At 38.5% G+C, this 20,917-nt stretch overlaps 1 protein-coding gene across 1 annotated transcript in view; it reads right to left on the bottom strand.

Moving 5' to 3' along the window:
• haspin (histone H3 associated protein kinase) overlaps nucleotides 1-19,443 on the bottom strand; it is a 76,064-nt gene extending 56,621 nt beyond the window's left edge. Inside the window, exons 1-3 of the mRNA XM_061984443.2 lie at nucleotides 18,985-19,443; nucleotides 12,120-12,230; nucleotides 1,858-2,001 (exon numbers count right to left, since the gene is read on the bottom strand). Of these exons, the coding sequence (XP_061840427.1) occupies nucleotides 1,858-2,001; nucleotides 12,120-12,230; nucleotides 18,985-19,145 (416 nt within the window). The 5' untranslated portion in view covers nucleotides 19,146-19,443. The remainder of the gene's footprint in view (nucleotides 1-1,857; nucleotides 2,002-12,119; nucleotides 12,231-18,984) is intronic.
• Between the last annotated feature and the right edge of the window lie 1,474 nt (nucleotides 19,444-20,917).

The following is a 20,917-nucleotide window of genomic DNA, read 5'->3' as shown; positions in this document are numbered from 1 at the left end:
AATAAATCAAGTTTTTCAAAATATTCTAATTTACTGGCTTTTACCTGTACATACCATATGTGTGCAATAAGCAGAGGTGGGTAGTAACGCGCTACATTTACTCCGTTACATCTACTTGAGTAACTTTTGGGATAAATTGTACTTCTAAGAGTAGTTTTAATGCAACATACTTTTACTTTTACTTGAGTATATTTATAGAGAAGAAACGCTACTTTTACTCTGCTACTTTTATCTACATTCACCTCGCTACTCGCTACTCATTTTTATCGATCTGTCTGTCAGACAGACCTTCATAGTGCCTGCGTTTCAACAAATACAGTCACTGGTGACGTCCACTCCGTTCCACCAATCAGATGCAGTCACTGGTGACGTTGGACCAATCAAACAGAGCCAGGGGTCACATGACCTGACTTAAACAAGTTGAAAAACTTATTCGGGTGTTACCATTTAGTGGTTAATTGTACGGAATATGCACTGTACTGTATAATCTACTAATAAAAGTTCCAATCAATCAATCAAAAGTGTGAAGGAAAAAAGACCCTTTTTTATTTCAAACGTACATCCCGTCAAAAGCCTAAAGACTGACTGCACAGTTCCTGTCTTCACAATAAAAGTGCCGCTCCATCGCGCCTGCGCTTTCAAAACAAGAGTCTCCGAAAGCCAGCGCAAACAAGCTAGCAAGCCACGGAGTTTGCCGCCAATGTATTTCTTGTAAAGTGTATAAAAACGAATATGGAAGCTGGACAAATAAGATGTCAAAAACCAACCACTTTCATGTGGTATTAGACAGAAAGAAGGAACTTTTTTTCTCCTCCATTTGAAAACGTGGACGCTATCATCACTACTGTCTGATTACAATCAATGCAAGTCATCAAAATCAGGTAATACACCAACTTATATTCTTGTCTTCATGAAAGAAAGGAATCTATATGTGTTAAACATGCATGTATATTCATTAAAACACCTTTAACATGTAAACAAAAACGGCAAAATAAATAAATATAAATTATATACTGTATATATATATGTGTATATATATATATATATATATATATATATATATATATGTATATGTATATATATATAAATGTGTGTGTATATATATATATATATATATATATATATATATATATATATATATGATATGTGTGTGTATGTTACTCATCAGTTACTCAGTACTTGAGTAGTTTTTTCACAACATACTTTTTACTTTTACTCAAGTAAATATTTGGGTGACTACTCCTTACTTTTACTTGAGTAATAAATCTCTAAAGTAACAGTACTCTTACTTGAGTACAATTTCTGGCTACTCTACCCACCTCTGGTAGCAGGTGGCATCCCATGACCCACAATGCACTTCTGCCATGACCCGTCCCCGCCAAATTTTTATTGGTTGACGTATGTGTGACGATTGCTGACATTCGCCTAGTCTCTTACGGAAATGAGATAAATAATATTATTTGACATTTTACGGTAATGTGTTAATAATTTCACAGATAAGTCGCTCCGGAGTATAAATCCTATGAAAAAAACTGCGACTTATAATCCGAAAAATACAGTAATTAGTAGTCTTTGTTTGTTTACTTACTACTAAAAGACAAGTTGTCTAGTATGTTCACTATTTTATTTAAGGACTAAATTGTTCTTCGATTGTAATAATAAACATATGTTTAATGTACCTTAAGATTTTTTGTTAAAATAAAGCCATAATGACATTTTTGTATTTCGAAAAGTATCGAAATACATTTAGGTATATAGTGCTATTATATATTTTTTTTACTGCTTCAACCGCGGAACTTTCCCAATGTGGGATAAAAAAAAAAGTCCTATCCTGTGCTGGCATTAAAAAGTACTTACTTCAAACTTGTATTGACCTGAAGTGGATTGGGATGGCTTTTTATGGAAAACGCCATGTCATCCTCACTCTCACTGGTCGTTTGGCGAGGCCTCCGTTTCCTTCTCACAGCTTCAGAGGATGCTACTGAGACAGCTTTTCTTCTTCTGCAACAACAAAGAGCAGGCCAGTTTGCACAGAAAGCCTCTGCAAATCAATCATGCTCTGTTATTGGTCATTCAAAGATACAAACTAGTAAACACGACATACGGCATTTTGTTTTTGTAATTGTACTATCCAAGTGTTTTTTTATGCTAGTACTCAGTGAACAAACCTTGCATTATTCAAATATAAACACACGTAGCTGTCTGAAGCAGGTAAACATGTGCGAGACATGCAGCACTCCTCAGAAAAACACACAAAAAACCCAAACGCAAGTTGATTACCATATTTCTCGCAATAAATGACGCTAGCAAGTACCCGTAAGCAATCAACACCAAAATGATGATGTTTCATTGAGAATCCATCCATCCATCCATTTTCTACCGCTTGTCCCTTTTGGGGTCTATCTGTCAGAATATTTTAGTACAACTTTGGTAAGCTACGAAGCCGTATCGCTTGATGGAACGTGGAACATTATGGCTACCGTAGTCAGACGTACTGTGCTTCAACATATAGTATTATTATGGTGTGTGTATAACAGGGGTGCCCACACTTTTTGAATGACCGAGTCGAAGGGATCTACCTCATTCATATATATAATTTATATGTATTTATATATGAAAGAGACGTTTTTGTTAACAAGTTAAAAGGTGTTTGCTAATAATACAAGCATGTTTAACACATATAGATTCCTTTCTTTCCTGAAGACAAGAATATAAGTTGGTGTATTACCTGATTCTGATGACTTGCATTGATTGGAGAATCCATCCATCCATCCATTTTCTACCGTTTGTCCCTTTTGGGGTCTATCTGTCAGAATATTTTAGTACAACTTTGGTAAGCTACGAAGCCGTATCGCTTGATGGAACGTGGAACATTATGGCTACCGTAGTCAGGCGTACTGTGCTTCAACTAGGGATGTCCCGATCCAGGTTTTTGCACTTCCGATCCGATACCGATATTGTTTTTGCACTTCCGATCCGATACCGATACTGACCGATACTGGCCTATCCGAGCATGTATTAAAGTTTAAAGTTATTTAGCCTACTTAGTTGTCAGAATCATGTTGAAAAGGGTTTTAGTACTCTTGATAACAACTAGCCAGCTGAATTAGGGGAGTTTGAATAATACACAATGGTTGGTAACAAGAAACTGACCTGTTTATTCAAGGATAAACACAAAATAGACAAAATTATACATGACAAACAGAAATGGCATCATTGAAACTAGGGCTGGGCGATATGGCCTTTTTTTAATATTGCGATATTTTAAGGCCATATTGCGATACACAATATATATCTCGATATTTTGCCTTAGCCTTGAATGAACACTTGATGCATATAATCACAGCAGTATAATGATTCTATGTGTTTTGATTGATTGATTGAGACTTTTATTAGTAGGTTGCACAGTGAAGTACATATTCCGTACAATTGACCACTAAATGGTAACACCCCAATAAGTTTTTCAACTTGTTTAAGACGGGGTCCCCTTAAATTGATTCATGATACAGATATATACTATCAGATATATACTATCATCATAATACAGTCATCACACAAGATAATCACATTGAATTATTTACATTATTTATAATCTAGGGTGTGGAGGGGGGCGCCGGATGTAAGTGTCAAAAAGACAGCCAAAAGAGTTTGATATGAGAATAAATCTAAAGTTAAAATATTGGGTAGAAATGCACCCATTTGCAGGAAATGTAGTCTTGATTTTAAAAATTTCATTTCAAGGCTTGCATGTCTACATTAAAACATTCTTCTTCATACTGCATTAATATATGCTACTTTTAAACTTTCATGCAGAGAAGGAAATCACAACTAAATAGATCACTAATTTTTTCAGACGGTGTTGATGTGGAAATTTTTGCCTCAGCATTTTGATGGTGTGGACGTGTGGCACCGAACGGAGATAAGCGTCTCGACAGACATTACAATATTTGAACAATGATGATGAAAACTGTTTTCTCTGTCGTGTCCGTGTGTCGAAAATTGTTATGCGCTTATTTTTTTATTTGATTTTGTGCGTGGCATAGATTTGCCGTGCGCAGAGGACGTTTGAGCAGACGCGCACCTTAGCGGCTGCGCTAGCATCACAGCTAACGTTAGCCATGCTGCTACCTCTGTGCTCGGGGAGGACATATACGTATGTGACGTATGACGTGAGAGTATGTGACGTATGACGTGACAGTATGTGACGTGTGTAAGAAGGTGCGCTTGCTGTCTGTGAGAGGGAGACACAGGAAAGAGTGAGAAGAGCCTGTCGTGTAATGCCAGCAGCTAAAAGCAACTGCGTGAGATTCCACAGACCTGTGGATGTGTTGAAGGTGTGCTGGAAAATGCGGAACGGAAATTACGGAGCAGCAGAAAAGTGGAATGTATTATTTAAATAGGTGCGTTGGAAAACACGGACCGGAGTTTTTTTTTAAACTGGATCTGGATCGGCATTTTCCCATGCCTTGCCGATACGCATTTTTTGGCAAATATCGGCGGCCGATCCGATCCAAATATCGGATCGGGACATCCCTAGCTTCAACATATAGTATTATTATGGTGTGTGTATTAGGGCTGAAACGACGCGTCGACATAGTCGACGTCATCGGTTACGTAAATACGTCGAGGACGTTTTTGTTCGTCGACGCGTCGCATATTTACGTCACACTACCGTCATGGCGGAGCGCAAAGCAGACGATGCGAGTGGTGCGAGCGAGGGGAAAAAAGCACGCCAAAAGTCGTCAAAAGTGTGGGAGTATTTCAATAAACAGCCTAAGAAGAAACGCTACTTTTACTCCGCTACTTTTATCTACATTCAGCTCGCTACTCGCTACTAATTTTTATCGATCTGTTAATGCACGCTTTGTTTGTTTTGGTCTGTCAGACAGACCTTCATAGTGCCTGCCTTACTGGTGACGTTTCACTCCGTTCCACCAATAAAATGCAGTCACTGGTGACGTTGGACCAATCAAACAGAGCCAGGGGTCACATGACCTGACTGGCTCCGAGCTAACTTCGGGTGTTACCATTTAGTGGTCAATTGTACGGAATATGCACTGTACTGTGCAATCTACTAATAAAAGTTCCAATCAATCAATCAAAAGTGTGAAGGAAAAAAGACCCTTTTTTATTTCAAACGTACATCCCGTCAAAAGCCTAAAGACTGACTGCACAGTTCCTGTCTTCACAATAAAAGTCCCGCTCCATCGCGCCTGCGCTTTCAAAATAAGAGTCTCCGAAAGCCAGCGCAAACAAGCTAGCAAGCTACGGAGTTTGCCGCCAATGTATTTCTTGTAAAGGGTATAAAAACGAATATGGAAGGTGGACAAATAAGATGCCAAATAACAACCACTTTCATGTGGTATTAGACAGAAAGGAGGAACTTTTTTTCTCCTCCATTTGAAAACGTGGACGTTACCAGCACTGCTTCCTGATTACAATCAATGCAAGTCATCAGAATCAGGTAATACACCAACTTATATTCTTGTCTTCATGAAAGAAAGGAATCTATATGTTAAACATGCATGTATAATTATTAAAACACCTTTAACATGTAAACAAAAACGGCAAAATAAATAAATATAAATTATATACTGTATATATCAATGTATATATATATATATATATATATATATATATATATATATATATATATATATATATATATATATATATGATATGTGTGTGTATGTTACTCAGTACTTGAGTAGTTTTTTCACAACATACTTTTTACTTTTACTCAAGTAAATATTTGGGTGACTACTCCTTACTTTTACTTGAGTAATAAATCTCTAAAGTAACAGTACTCTTACTTGAGTACAATTTCTGGCTACTCTACCCACCTCTGCTAATAATGTTGTTGTATGCACACTGTGTCGAGCGGAAATGGCCTATCATAGCAGCACAACGGCAGCATTCTTGCCATCACCATCAACTAGTCAATCGTCCGCGTGAGTATACGTTGTCATCATTACACAAAAACATGAATGTGTCATTTGTATCTGCGTTGTAAATTCATAAACTAAAGCACCGTTTCGCTCTGAGAGGAGCGTTTGGCGTGCCTGTTCAGTGTTTACAAAGACGCGCTCCTCTTTAACGCTAACGTTAATTAGTTGTGCAAATACCTTTTACAACATTAACAATTACGTATACTATGTACAAACGAACAATTAACTTTCACTTTAATCATACTATCATTGTTGTGTTATTAAGCAAAATAAGCAAAAGTTTTACTTTTGTTGAAATGTTTACACTGTTGTTACAGAATATTTCGTTTTGCACTTTTTTGTATTGGATGTTTATCTTTATTTTTGCACATTTTAGCAAATAAGCAATACTTTTACTTTTGTTGAAATGTTTACACTGTTGTTACAGAATATTTCCGTTTTGCACTTTTTTGAATTGGATGTTTATCTTTATTTTTGCACATTTTAAAGCAAAATAAGCAATACTTTTACTTTTGAAATGCTTATACTATTGCAGAATATTAAGATTTGCACTGGATGTTTACTTTTATATTTGCACATTAAAAGCAAATAAGCTACTTTTAATTTTGTTAAATGTTTACATTGTTACAGAATATTTTGTCATGTTGTTGTCAATGTTGACTGAGTGGCCATACTTTTTTTTTTGTAAATAAAAGCCATGCCTTTTGAAAAAACTGGCCTACATTTATTTTTTCATCTTCATTTTAAATAAAAAAAATAATCGGTAAAAGGAAAAATAATCTATAGATTAATCGAAAAAAATAATCTATAGATTAACCGATTAATCGAAAAAAATAATCTATAGATTAATCGATAGAAAAATAATCGTTAGCTGCAGCCTTAGTGTGTATAAGTACCCCATTATCTGGCGTTTTGTTTCGGCCTCTTATGCAAAACCAACTTTTATTACCTATTGGTTCCTACTGTTGTACATTTGGGATCCGAACATTTGCGCACTTCTGCCGTTGTTGCCTGATGCCAAAGTGAATAAGCTCCTCCTTTTTCTTTATCCTCTTGTTGTGGGGAATGTATCCATCACTGTAATACCAGGCGTGTGATTTGAACTTAATGAAAAAGACTCAAAATAAGCCGCGGGTCCAGGGCGGTGCCCTGGTGGGGGCACAAGGGGGACAACCCCTCCAAAGCTCCTGGTTATTCAGCAATTGAACATGCAAAACTTTGCGAATAAAGCACCATTTAAAGATGTTTTAGTGTTTAAAGAATTGAAAAATGATCAACAGTTGACATAAATACATAGCCCATTCATCCAAATGAATTGAATACTCATTACGGGAAAATCGTAGTTGTCGGCAGGTATGGCAAAGAGATTTTAACACACATTGTAGGTCGGAAAAAACAAAAAATATTTTTTTATATTTCTACAGAGATAAAAAAGACGGATTTCCGACTATAGACGGAAAAATCACATGCCTGTAATACAAAATAGCGTACAGTTCTAACTCATATCTGTCAGTAGACTCTCTGTGGAAGCGCTGAAAACTACCGGTAAGACCAAGATGACGGTGAAAAAACGCTGTTGAAGGTGAGCCACGTAAATAAGACCGCCCAAAAAACGTCGCATCCTGATAAGACGGTCAAAAAGCGACTTGAAGATGATGTGGAAAACATCATCTATGCAACATTTTGTCCAAAGAACCACCATTACATGTTATGTAGACCACAAGGATTAGTTTTATACACAGAAAAAATAATATGACCCCTTTAATGTGCCTTAAAATCCAGTGTGCCTTTTGTATGAAAATAGACCCGAATATACCCGCTCATCTGCAGTGCGTTTTATATTCCGGTGAGCCTAAATCTGGTAATTGCATGCTTCTTTCATACCTGCCAACTTTTGAAATCAGAAAAACCTAGTAGCCAGGGTCCAGGGGCCGCAGGCCCCGGTAGGTCCAGGACAAAGTCCTGGTGGGGGGTTCAGGCTTCGCCCCCCCGACGCAAAATGATTATTAGCATTCATCCATTTTTCCATCCATTTTCTACCGCTTATTCCCTTTGGGGTAACAGGGGGCGCTGGAGCCTATCTCAGCTACAATAGGGCGGAAGGCCGGGTACACCCTGGACAAGTCGCCACCTCATCGCAGGGCCAACACAGATAGACAGACAACATTCACACTCACATCCACACACTAGGGCCAATTTAGTGTTGCCAATCAACTTATCCCCAGGTGCATGTCTTTGGAGGTGGGAGGAAGCCGGAGTACCCGGAGGGAACCCACGCAGTCACGGGGAGAACATGCAAACTCCACACAGAAAGATCCCGAGCCCGGGATTGAAACCAAGACTACTCAGGACCTTCGTATTGTGAGGCAGATGCACTAACCCCTCTGCCACCGTGAAGCCCTCAGACAGGTTAAAATGTTGCTAAAACCATCACTTTTCTATCAGTCACAGTGACTTTTCAAAACAAAAATATTACAGCAAAAATCATATGGGTTGATTGACATGGAGACAGCCCTCGCAAAAATGACTAATGATCTACTGCTAACGATGGATTCTGATGCGTCATCTATGTTGCTGCTTCTTGATCTTAGCGCTGCTTTCGATACCGTCGATCATAATATTTTATTAGAGCGTATCAAAACACGTATTGGTATGTCAGACTTAGCTTTGTCGTGGTTTAACTCTTATCTTACTGACAGGATGCAATGCGTCTCCCATAACAATGTGACCTCGGACTATGTTAAGGCAACGTGCGGAGTTCCTCAGGGTTCGGTTCTTGGCCCTGCACTCTTTAGCATTTACATGCTGCCGCTAGGCGACATCATACGCAAATACGGTGTTAGCTTTCATTGTTATGCTGATGACAGCCAACTCTACATGCCCCTAAAGCTGACCAACACGCCGGATTGTAGTCAGCTGGAGGCGTGTCTTAATGAAATTAAACAATGGATGTCCGCTAACTTCTTGCAACTCAACGCCAAGAAAACGGAAATGCTGATTATCGGTCCTGCTAAACACCGACATTTATTTAATAATACCACCTTAACATTTGACAACCAAACAATTACACAAGGCGAATCAGTAAAGAATCTGGGTATTATCTTCCACCCAACTCTCTCCTTTGAATCACACATTAAGAGTGTTACTAAAACGGCCTTCTTTCATCTCCGTAATATCGCTAAAATTCGTTCTATTTTATCCACTAGCGACGCTGAGATCATTATTCATGCGTTCGTTACGTCTCGTCTCGACTACTGTAACGTATTATTTTCGGGTCTCCCTATGTCTAGCATTAAAAGACTACAATTGGTACAAAATGCGGCTGCTAGACTTTTGACAAGAACAAGAAAGTTTGATCATATTACGCCTATACTGTATATACCTTTATATACATATACCGTATTTTCCGCACCATTAGCCGCACCTAAAAACCACAAATTTACTCAAAAGCTGACAGTGCGGCTTTTAACCCGGTGCGCTTTATATATGGATAAATATTAAGATTCATTTTCATAAAGTTTCGTTCTCGCAACTTCGGTAAACAGCCGCCGTCTTTTTTCCCGGTAGAACAGGAAGCGCTTCTTCTTCTACGCAAGCAACCGTCAAGGTAAGCACCCGCCCCCATAGAACAGGAAGCGCTTCTTCTTGTACTGTAAGCAACCACCCGCCCCCGGAAGAAGAAGAAGCGCGGTGCATGCTGGGATATGTGACGTTTCATTTCCATTTGTGTGTTTATGTAAAGACCCCAAAATGGCTCCTATTAAGTGTGTTGTCTGTCTAATTATAAATAATGCAGACGAGGCGTGTTAACTGAGTTCTCAACGTTTACTCACAGCGTGCTCATAACCACATTCTAACTGCCAGCATACAACAACGCTTCTCAGGGCTACCGCGCATGCTCGTAACTATCGTTGCATGCTGGGTAGTGTAGTTGTTATATTTGCTAGCTCATAACAGCACATTAAGAGACACACTTACGCGCTTAATTCAATACTCGCCGTCATTCCGGGTGGATTGACAAAAGACCTCCAGCCGCTAGATATTGGTGTCAACAGGGCATTCGAAGCTAGACTGCTAACTGCGTGGGAACAATGGATGACAGAAGGCGAACACACCTTCACTAAGACAGGGAGGCAGCGCCAGACGACGCCAACATCTGCCAGTGGATCGTAAATGCCTGGGCAGATATTTCGGTCACAACTGTGGTCCGAGCTTTCCGGAAGGCAGGATTCACAGAACTGCTGGATAACAGTGACACTGACTCCGATGACTTCGACGAGACGGACCCGGCCATTTTGGATCTCACATTTGCCCAACTTTTCACTTCGGACACCGAAGACGAAGGATTTACGAATGAAGAATAACTTCAGAAAGTGAGCGCTATGTTTATTTTGTGTGTTGTGACATTAACGTTTGAGCAACATTATGTTGCTATTGCTCTGCACTATTTTGAATTTTACTATGTTTGTGATTGCACATTTGCGTACATTTTGGGAGTGAACAGAGTTGTTAGAACGCTGGTTTTTAATATATTATTAAAGTTTGACTGACCTATCTGACTGTTTTTTTGACATTCCCTTTAGCGCAGCGTAGGCGCGGCTTATAGTCCGGGGCGGCTTATTGGTGGACAAAGTTATGAAATATGCCATTCATTGAAGGTGCGGCTAATAATCCGGTGCGCCTTATAGTGCGGAAAATACGGTACTGTACACAGAAATTATTTTTGATTTGATTTATTGTTTATGTAATAAAAGATTTACTTAAAATGTTATGTTTTGTGAGTTTTTTTATGCTACGAACTGTACTTACCGGCGATGTAAACCGAAGGAGACATTTCCGTAATGAAAGCTGCAACACCCTTTTTAGATCCCATCATCACTGCAGCATTATCGGCAGCAAAGCAAACCAAATTCTGCCAAGGAATTTCGTTTGAGTCTATTTCTTCCGCGAGTATTTTGTAAATGTTTTCGCCTGTGGAAGCCTCAAAGACAGAAGTACTGACAATACTTTTCCAATGTCGTCATCGAAATATCGAACACAAACGGGGTACAGTTTTACATCGTCATAATCAGTCGACATGCTAAATGGTTCCGTCTTCATGACATCGGCGATACTTTTTTGAGGATTCTGTTCCAAGACACTGAATAATGTTTGATGTTTTGGTTCGACCACATCCATATTTTTTTGGCGATTTACGAGTCGGGAAACATTTTCCGAAATAACTGTCTCATGTGATCAGTATAAACACTTTTAACAGTATGTCGTGCTGTGAAATACAGCCGACAGGATTGCGCACCAAACACGAAGCAAGGCCAAAGCGCATGCATGGTGCAGGAGAACAAAGGACTTCTTTCATTTAAGGTTTGTGATAAACCATCAAACTCATTCGTTAAAAGGACTCTATAGTAATATAAAGCAAATTTTTCTGGACATTATCATGCAAGAAAAGTTTATTTTTGGGACCGCGATCACCGCGTATTGATTTTTAAAGGTTGCATTACAAACATTTAACTGTCCCATGTGATCAGCCAGTGCGATTGGAAGTCCATGCTCAATTATTGCCTCCGTAAATAAAACTTCGGCATTTATCACATCCAAAGAATCTGTTTGGGCGACGAAAAACGTTGAAAGTTTTCCACTTGTATCGCTAGCAACGGCATTAGACTTGTGTTTTTTTGTCCCAACGTGGTCTTTTACATCGCTAATTCCTCCGTGTCCGATCGAAAAATCTTGTCTGCACAAGGTGCAATTCGCGTAGTTTTCACCCTTTTTTGGAACGGATAATTATTCCCGGATAGGCTTTTGAATATTCTTCACGGAATGACTGCGGTTTTCTTTTCGGTTTAAGACTCGTACGCGATTTTTCTCCGGCTGATTCCATGATCGTTCGCTCGTTTGGAAACAATGGCAACTGGTGCCTCGTGCTTGGCAGCGGTGCTATAAATAGCCTCGCGCATGGCATTCGGAATGGCTCGATAGGAAGTTACGGGAAGCAGTGTTGATTGTCATTGTTGTTACGCGATTTCGTGAATAAAACTTTTTTTTTTTAATTTTTTTTTTTAATTAATGAAAAAACGTATTTTTTATCACTGCAACCGTAACCCGGAATAGGTTGATGAAAACCGTACTAATTACGGGAAAACCGGAGTAGTTGGCAGGTATGTTCTTTACCTGGTGGTCTTGCCCTGTAGAACATGTTGATGTATGGGACTATCAATATTCTCCTTTGCTTTCCTTCTTGTAGGGCGGACTACCTTTCCTTTGGAATTGGCTTTCTTCCTTCTGAAAATGTGAAAACACATGAGAATGTGTTACAGGATTAACAGTAGATTAGAAAACAGTCAAAAAAAAGGTCAGGGAGGCATAAAAATCCATCAACACAAGTTTCTTCTATATGATTTGAATGTTAGATCCACTATGGACTGGACTCTCACAATATTATGTTAGATCCACTATGGATTAGACTCTCACTATTATGTTAGATCCACTATGGATTGGACTCTCACTATTATGCTAGATCCACTATGGCAGGGGTGCTCATTACGTCGATCGCGATCTACCGGTCGATCTCGGAGGGTGTGTCAGTCGATCACCAGCCAGGCATTAAAAAAATAGTCCTAAAAATGAGCGATCATAAATCTTCACTTTCGTCACTCGATTGACATTCACGGCACCCGAGGGTCTTCTGAGATGACGCTGGCTGCTGCCAGCTCATTAAAATGACCGACTGGAAGGCGAGAAACACTTTATTTCAACAGACTCTGGCGCCGTACCTGTCGTCAAAACTCCAAGGACCGACTGCACAGTTGCACAATAAAAGCTCTGCTTCATCCTGCCTGCGCTACCAAAATAAGAGTCTCAGAAAGCTGGCGTGCACAAGCTAGCAAGCTACGGAGTTTGCCGACAATGTATTTCTTGTAAAGTGTATACAAAGGAGTACGGAAGCTGGACAAATAAGATGCCAAAAACCAACCACTTTCATGTGGTATTGGACAGAAAGGAGGACTTTTTTTCTCCTCCATTCGAAAATGCGGACGTTATCATCACCACTGTCTGATTCCTATCAATGCAAGTCATCACAATCAGGTAATACACCAACTTTTATTCTTGTCTTCATGAAAGAAAGGAATCTATATGTGTTAAACATGCTTGTATTATCTTTAAACACCTTTAACTTGTAACAATATTAACTATATGTGTTAAACATGCTTGTACTATCTTTAAACACCTTTAACTTGTTAACAATATTAACTATATGTGTTAAACATGCTTGTACTATCTTTAAACACCTTTAACTTGTTAACAATATTAACTATATGTGTTAAACATGCTTGTATTATCTTTAACCACCTTTAAGTTGTTAACAACATTAACTATATGTGTTAAACATGCTTGTATTATCTTTAACCACCTTTAAGTTGTTAACAATATTAACTATATGTGTTAAACATGCTTGTTTTATCTTTAACCACCTTTAAGTTGTTAACAATATTAACTATATGTGTTAAACATGCTTGTATTATCTTTAACCACCTTTAAGTTGTTAACAACATTAACTATATGTGTTAAACATGCTTGTATTATCTTTAACCACCTTTAACTTGTTAACAATATTAACTATATGTATTAAACATGCTTGTATTATCTTCAACCACCTTTAAGTTGTTAACAATATTAACTATATGTGTTAAACATGCTTGTTTTATCTTTAACCACCTTTAAGTTGTTAACAATATTAACTATTTGTGTTAAACATGCTTGTTTTATTTTTAATCACCTTTAACTTGTTAACAATATTAACTATATGTATTAAACATGCTTGTATTATCTTTAACCACCTTTAAGTTGTTAACAATATTAACTATTTGTGTTAAACATGCTTGTATTATTTTTAACCACCTTTAACTTCCATCCATCCATTTTCTACCGCTTATTCCCTTTGGGATCGCGGGGGGCGCTGGAGCCTATCTCAGCTACAATCGGGCGGAAGGCGGGGTACACCCTGGACAAGTCACCACCTCATCGCACCTTTAACTTGTTAACAATATTAACTATATGTATTAAACATGCTTGCATTATCTTTAAACACCTTTAACTTATTAACAATATTAACTATATGTATTAAACATACTTGTATTATCATTAAACACCTTTAATTTTTTAACAATATTAACTATATGTGTTAAACATGCTTGCATTATCATTAAACACCTTTAACTTGTTAACAAAAACATATATTTCATAAATAAGTAAATATAAATTTTATATACGAATGAGGTAGATCCCCACGACTTGATCAATTGAAAAGTAGCTCGCCTGCAGAAACAGTGTGGGCACCCCTGGGTTACAGGATTAACAGTAGATTAGAAAACAGTCACAAAAAAGTCAGGGAGGCATAAAAATGCTTCAACACAAGTTTCTTCTATATGATTTGAATGTTAGATCCACTATGGACTGGACTCTCACTATTATGTTAGATCCACTATGGACTGGACTCTCACACTATTATGTTAGATCCACTATGGACTGGACTCTCTCACTATTATGTTAGATCCACTATGGACTGGACTCTCACTATTATGTTAGATCCACTATGGACTGGACTCTCACTATTATGTTAGATCCACTATGGACTGGACTCTCACTATTATGTTAGATCCACTATGGACTGGACTCTCACTATTATGTTAGATCCACTATGGACTGGACTCTCTCACTATTACAGGTAAAAGCCAGTAAATTAGAATATTTTGAAAAACTTGATTTATTTCAGTAATTGCATTCAAAAGGTGTAACTTGTACATTATATTTATTCATTGCACACAGACTGATGCATTCAAATGTTTATTTCATTTAATTTTGATGATTTGAAGTGGCAACAAATGAAAATCCAAAATTCCGTGTGTCACAAAATTAGAATATTACTTAAGGCTAATACAAAAAAGGGATTTTTAGAAATGCTGGCCAACTGAAAAGTATGAAAATGAAAAATATGAGCATGTACAATACTCAATACTTGGTTGGAGCTCCTTTTGCCTCAATTACTGCGTTAATGCGGCGTGGCATGGAGTCGATGAGTTTCTGGCACTGCTCAGGTGTTATGAGAGCCCAGGTTGCTCTGATAGTGGCCTTCAACTCTTCTGCGTTTTTGGGTCTGGCATTCTGCATCTTCCTTTTCACAATACCCCACAGATTTTCTATGGGGCTAAGGTCAGGGGAGTTGGCGGGCCAATTTAGAACAGAAATACCATGGTCCGTAAACCAGGCACGGGTAGATTTTGCGCTGTGTGCAGGCGCCAAGTCCTGTTGGAACTTGAAATCTCCATCTCCATAGAGCAGGTCAGCAGCAGGAAGCATGAAGTGCTCTAAAACTTGCTGGTAGACGGCTGCGTTGACCCTGGATCTCAGGAAACAGAGTGGACCGACACCAGCAGATGACATGGCACCCCAAACCATCACCCAACCATGCAAATTTTGCATTTCCTTTGGAAATCGAGGTCCCAGAGTCTGGAGGAAGACAGGAGAGGCACAGGATCCACGTTGCCTGAAGTCTAGTGTAAAGTTTCCACCATCAGTGATGGTTTGGGGTGCCATGTCATCTGCTGGTGTCGGTCCACTCTGTTTCCTGAGATCCAGGGTCAACGCAGCCGTCTACCAGCAAGTTTTAGAGCACTTCATGCTTCCTGCTGCTGACCTGCTCTATGGAGATGGAGATTTCAAGTTCCAACAGGACTTGGCGCCTGCACACAGCGCAAAATCTACCCGTGCCTGGTTTACGGACCATGGTATTTCTGTTCTAAATTGGCCCGCCAACTCCCCTGACCTTAGCCCCATAGAAAATCTGTGGGGTATTGTGAAAAGGAAGATGCAGAATGCCAGACCCAAAAACGCAGAAGAGTTGAAGGCCACTATCAGAGCAACCTGGGCTCTCATAACACCTGAGCAGTGCCAGAAACTCATCGACTCCATGCCACGCCGCATTAACGCAGTAATTGAGGCAAAAGGAGCTCCAACCAAGTATTGAGTATTGTACATGCTCATATTTTTCATTTTCACACTTTTCAGTTGGCCAACATTTCTAAAAATCCCTTTTTTTGTATTAGCCTTAAGTAATATTCTAATTTTGTGACACACGGAATTTTGGATTTTCATTTGTTGCCACTTCAAATCATCAAAATTAAATGAAATAAACATTTGAATGCATCAGTCTGTGTGCAATGAATAAATATAATGTACAAGTTACACCTTTTGAATGCAATTACTGAAATAAATCAAGTTTTTCAAAATATTCTAATTTACTGGCTTTTACCTGTATGTTAGATCCACTATGGATTGGACTCTCACTATTATGTTAGATCCACTATGGACTGGACTCTCACTATTATGTTAGATCCACTATGGACTGGACTCTCACACTATTATGTTAGATCCACTATGGACTGGACTCTCACTATTATGTTAGATCCACTATGGACTGGACTCTCACTATTATGTTAGATCCACTATGGACTGGACTCTCTCACTATTATGTTAGATCCACTATGGACTGGACTCTCACACTATTATGTTAGATCCACTATGGACTGGACTCTCACACTATTATGTTAGATCCACTATGGACTGGACTCTCACTATTATGTTAGATCCACAATGGACTGAACTCTCACTATTATGTTAGATCCACTATGGACTGGACTCTCACACTATTATGTTAGATCCACTATCGACTGGACTCACACTATTATGCTAGATCCACTATGGACTGGACTCTCACACTATTATGTTAGATCCACTATGGACTGGACTCTCTCACTATTATGTTAGATCCACTATGGACTGGACTCTCACTATTATGTTAGATCCACTATGGACTGGACTCTCACTATTATGTTTGATCCACTATGGACTGGACTCTCACTATTATGTTAGATCCACAATGGACTGGACTCTCACACTATTATGCTAGTTCCACTATGGACTGGACTCTCACAATATTATGTTAGATCCACTATGGACTGGACTCTCACACTATTATGTTAGATCCACTATGGACTGGACTCTCACTATTATGTTAGATCCACTATGGACTGGACTCTCACTATTATGTTTGATCCACTATGGACTGGACTCTCACTATTATGTTTGATCCACTATGGACTGGACTCTTACTATTATGTTAGATCCACAATGGACTGGACTCTCACTATTATGCTAGATCCACTATGGACTGGACTCTCACACTATTATGCTAGATCCACTATGGACTGGACTCCCACTATTATGTTAGATCCACTATGGACTGGACTCCCACTATTATGTTAGATCCACTATGGACTGGACTCTCACTACTATGCTAGATCCACTATGGACTGGACTCTCACGATTATGTTAGATCCACAATGGACTGGACTCTCACTATTATGTTAGATCCACTATGGACTGGACTCTCACTATTATGTTTGATCCACTATGGACTGGACTCTCACACTATTATGTTAGATCCACTATGGACTGGACTCTCACTATTATGTTAGATCCACAATGGACTGGACTCTCACTATTATGTTAGATCCACAATGGACTGGACTCTCACACTATTATGCTAGATCCACTATGGACTGGACTCTCACTATTATGCTAGATCCACTATGGACTGGACTCTTACTATTATGTTAGATCCACAATGGACTGGACTCTCACACTATTATGTTAGATCCACTATGGACTGGACTCTCACATTATTATGTTAGATCCACTATGGACTGGACTCTCACTATTATGTTAGATCCACTATGGACTGGACTCTCACACTATTATGTTAGATCCACTATGGACTGAACTCTCACTATTATGTTAGATCCACTATGGATTGGACTCTCACTATTATGCTAGATCCACTATGGACTGGACTCTCACTATTATGTTTGATCCACTATGGACTGGACTCACTATTATGTTAGATCCACTATGGACTGGACTCCCACTATTATGTTAGATCCACTATGGACTGGACTCCCACTATTATGTTAGATCCACTATGGACTGGACTCTCACTATTATGTTAGATCCACAATGGACTGGACTCTCACACTATTATGCTAGATCCACTATGGACTGGACTCTCACACTATTATGTTAGATCCACTATGGACTGGACTCTCACACTATTATGTTAGATCCACTATGGACTGGACTCTCACTATTATGTTAGATCCACTATGGACTGGACTCCCACTATTATGTTAGATCCACTATGGACTGGACTCTCACTATTATGTTAGATCCACTATGGACTGGACTCTCACTATTATGTTAGATCCACAATGGACTGGACTCTCACACTATTATGTTAGATCCACTATGGGCTGGACTCTCACTATTATGTTAGATCCACTATGGACTGGACTCTCACACAATTATGTTAGATCCACTATGGACTGGACTCTCACACTATTATGCTAGATCCACTATGGACTGGACTCTCACTATTATGTTAGATCCACAATGGACTGGACTCTCACACTATTATGTTAGATCCACTATGGACTGGACTCTCACATTATTATGTTAGATCCACTATGGACTGGACTCTCACTATTATGTCAGATCCACTATGGATTGGACTCTCACTATTATGTTAGATCCACTATGGACTGGACTCTCACTATTATGTTAGATCCACAATGGACTGGACTCTCACTATTATGTTAGATCCACTATGGACTGGACTCTCTCACTATTATGTTAGATCCACTATGGACTGGACTCTCACGATTATGTTAGATCCACAATGGACTGGACTCTCACTATTATGTTAGATCCACTATGGACTGGACTCTCACTAATAAGCTAGATCCACTATGGACTTAGGGCTATATAAGTAAACTTTGATTGATTGATTGATTGAAATTCCACGTGTTTCCTGTTTTTTGGCAGGAAACATTTATTTGATCCCGTGTGTTGTGCAGTGCAAAAATAACAAATATTATTACACTCGCTGAGCAAGATATGAGGGATGTCTAGTGAGTGTTTGTACCTGACTTTAGCGGGTTCAAACACGGATTCGTCCCCGTCTGTCGTCTTGCTGCTGTCGAAGACTCCCTTGCCGGTCTGCGGTGATATCCAGGCGGTCAGCTTTCGTAGTCCTTTGCCGTAAGTCTTCAAGTACACCGCCTTGGGTTGTTCTTGCCGCGTCATGCTGGATGTTACACACTACAACTACTAGTTAGTGTTAGTCCTGGATGTTACACACTACAACTACTAGTTATGTTACACACTACAACTACTAGTTAGTGTCAAGTGTTAGTAAACAAAAAGCATCCCGCCTATTATCTTCAAAGTGACCTTAAAAAAAAAAAAAGGCGTCCGCGTTACAAACTGTACACTCGAGTATTGATGTTTTTTCTTCCAAACTGCGTCGACGCCATAAAATAAAAGATTTTAAAAAATGTAGAGAAAACAGCGTCCGTGTTTGTAGTTATTAATATATTTCAGTTTTTTTGAACCAGTTTAGTGATCCGCGCTCAAGTGTTCAAACGGCAGTACCCGGATGATGCAGTCGATAAAGTGTGTGGATTTAAACGGCAGCGCCCTCTGGTGTATGGGAGGAAATTTTAGTGATGGGTCCGGCAACACCGATGCATCGGCGCATGCGTCGAGCTCATAGAGCGAAACCCTGTGTCGGTGCGCGTACCGCTTTTAGAAAGTCACGTGACCGATCATGAGCTGTTTTGGTCACGTGACCGATACGCCAACTGTGTCGCACTGACGCCTCCTCTGTGCCCTGTGAGCGGCTCTTTTCTACAGCCGGAGAAATAATAACTAAGAAGAGAAATCGTCTAAAATGTAATACGTCGGAATTTTTTTTTTTTTTTTTTTTTTAATAAAAATGTGTAAAAAAATAAAATTAAAACAATTCCCAGTCCACAATCATCCACAACACGTTCTCTTAGATTTCCATGTTATGATACATGTTCACATTATTTATTGACTGTATCCAAAAAAAGATAAAAAATATATTTTTATTTAAATGAAGATATGAAATAATCCTAAATGAAATACAATGACTTGGTTTATATTATTGTATATACTAGGGCAGGGTCACCAACGCGGTGCCCGCGGTCACCAGGTAGCCCGTAAGGACCAGATCAGTCGCCCGCTGGCCTGTTCTAAAAATAGCTCAAAGAGCAGCACTTACCAGTGAGCTGCCTCTATTTTTTAAATTGTATTTATTTACTAGCAAGCTGGTCTCGCTTTGCTCGACATTTTTAATTCTAAAAGAGACAAAACTCAAATAGAATTTGAAAATCCACGAAAATATTTTAAAGACTTGGTCTTCACTTGGAATAAGCGGTAGAAAATGGATGGATGGATGGGTCTTCACTTGTTTAAATAAATTCATTTATTTTTTACTTTGCTTCTTATTACTTTTAGAAATACAATTTTAGAGAAAAAATACAACCTTAAAAAGGATTTTAGGATTTTTAAACAAATATACCTTTTTACCTTTTAAATTTCTTCCTCTTCTTTCCTGACAATTTAAATCAATGTTCAAGTAAAAAAAAAAAATTTTTTTTATTGTAAAGAATAATAAATATTTTAGCTTCTGTTTTTTTGACGAAGAATATTTGTGAAATATTTCTTCAAACTTACTATGATCAAAATTCAAAAAAATTATTCTGGCAAATCTAGAAAATCTGTAGAATCAAATTTAAATCTTATTTCAAAGTATTTTGAATTTCTTTTAAAAATTTTGTTCTGGAAAATCTAGAAGAAATACTGATTTGTCTTTGTTAGAAATATAGCTCGGTCCAATTTGTTAAATATTCTAACAAAGTGCAGATTGGATTTTAACCAATTTAAAACATGTCATCAAAATTCTAAAATGTATCTTAAATCAGGAAAAATTACTAATGATGTTCCATAAATTATTTTTTTAATTTTTTCAAAAAGATTCAAATTAGCTAGTT

The sequence above is a fragment of the Nerophis lumbriciformis genome, linkage group LG25 (genome assembly GCF_033978685.3).
Source record: "Nerophis lumbriciformis linkage group LG25, RoL_Nlum_v2.1, whole genome shotgun sequence".
Taxonomy (NCBI): Eukaryota; Metazoa; Chordata; class Actinopteri; order Syngnathiformes; family Syngnathidae; genus Nerophis; species Nerophis lumbriciformis.
Note: the sequence above shows the minus strand (reverse complement) of the source record. Positions and strands in the feature narration are given on the sequence as shown.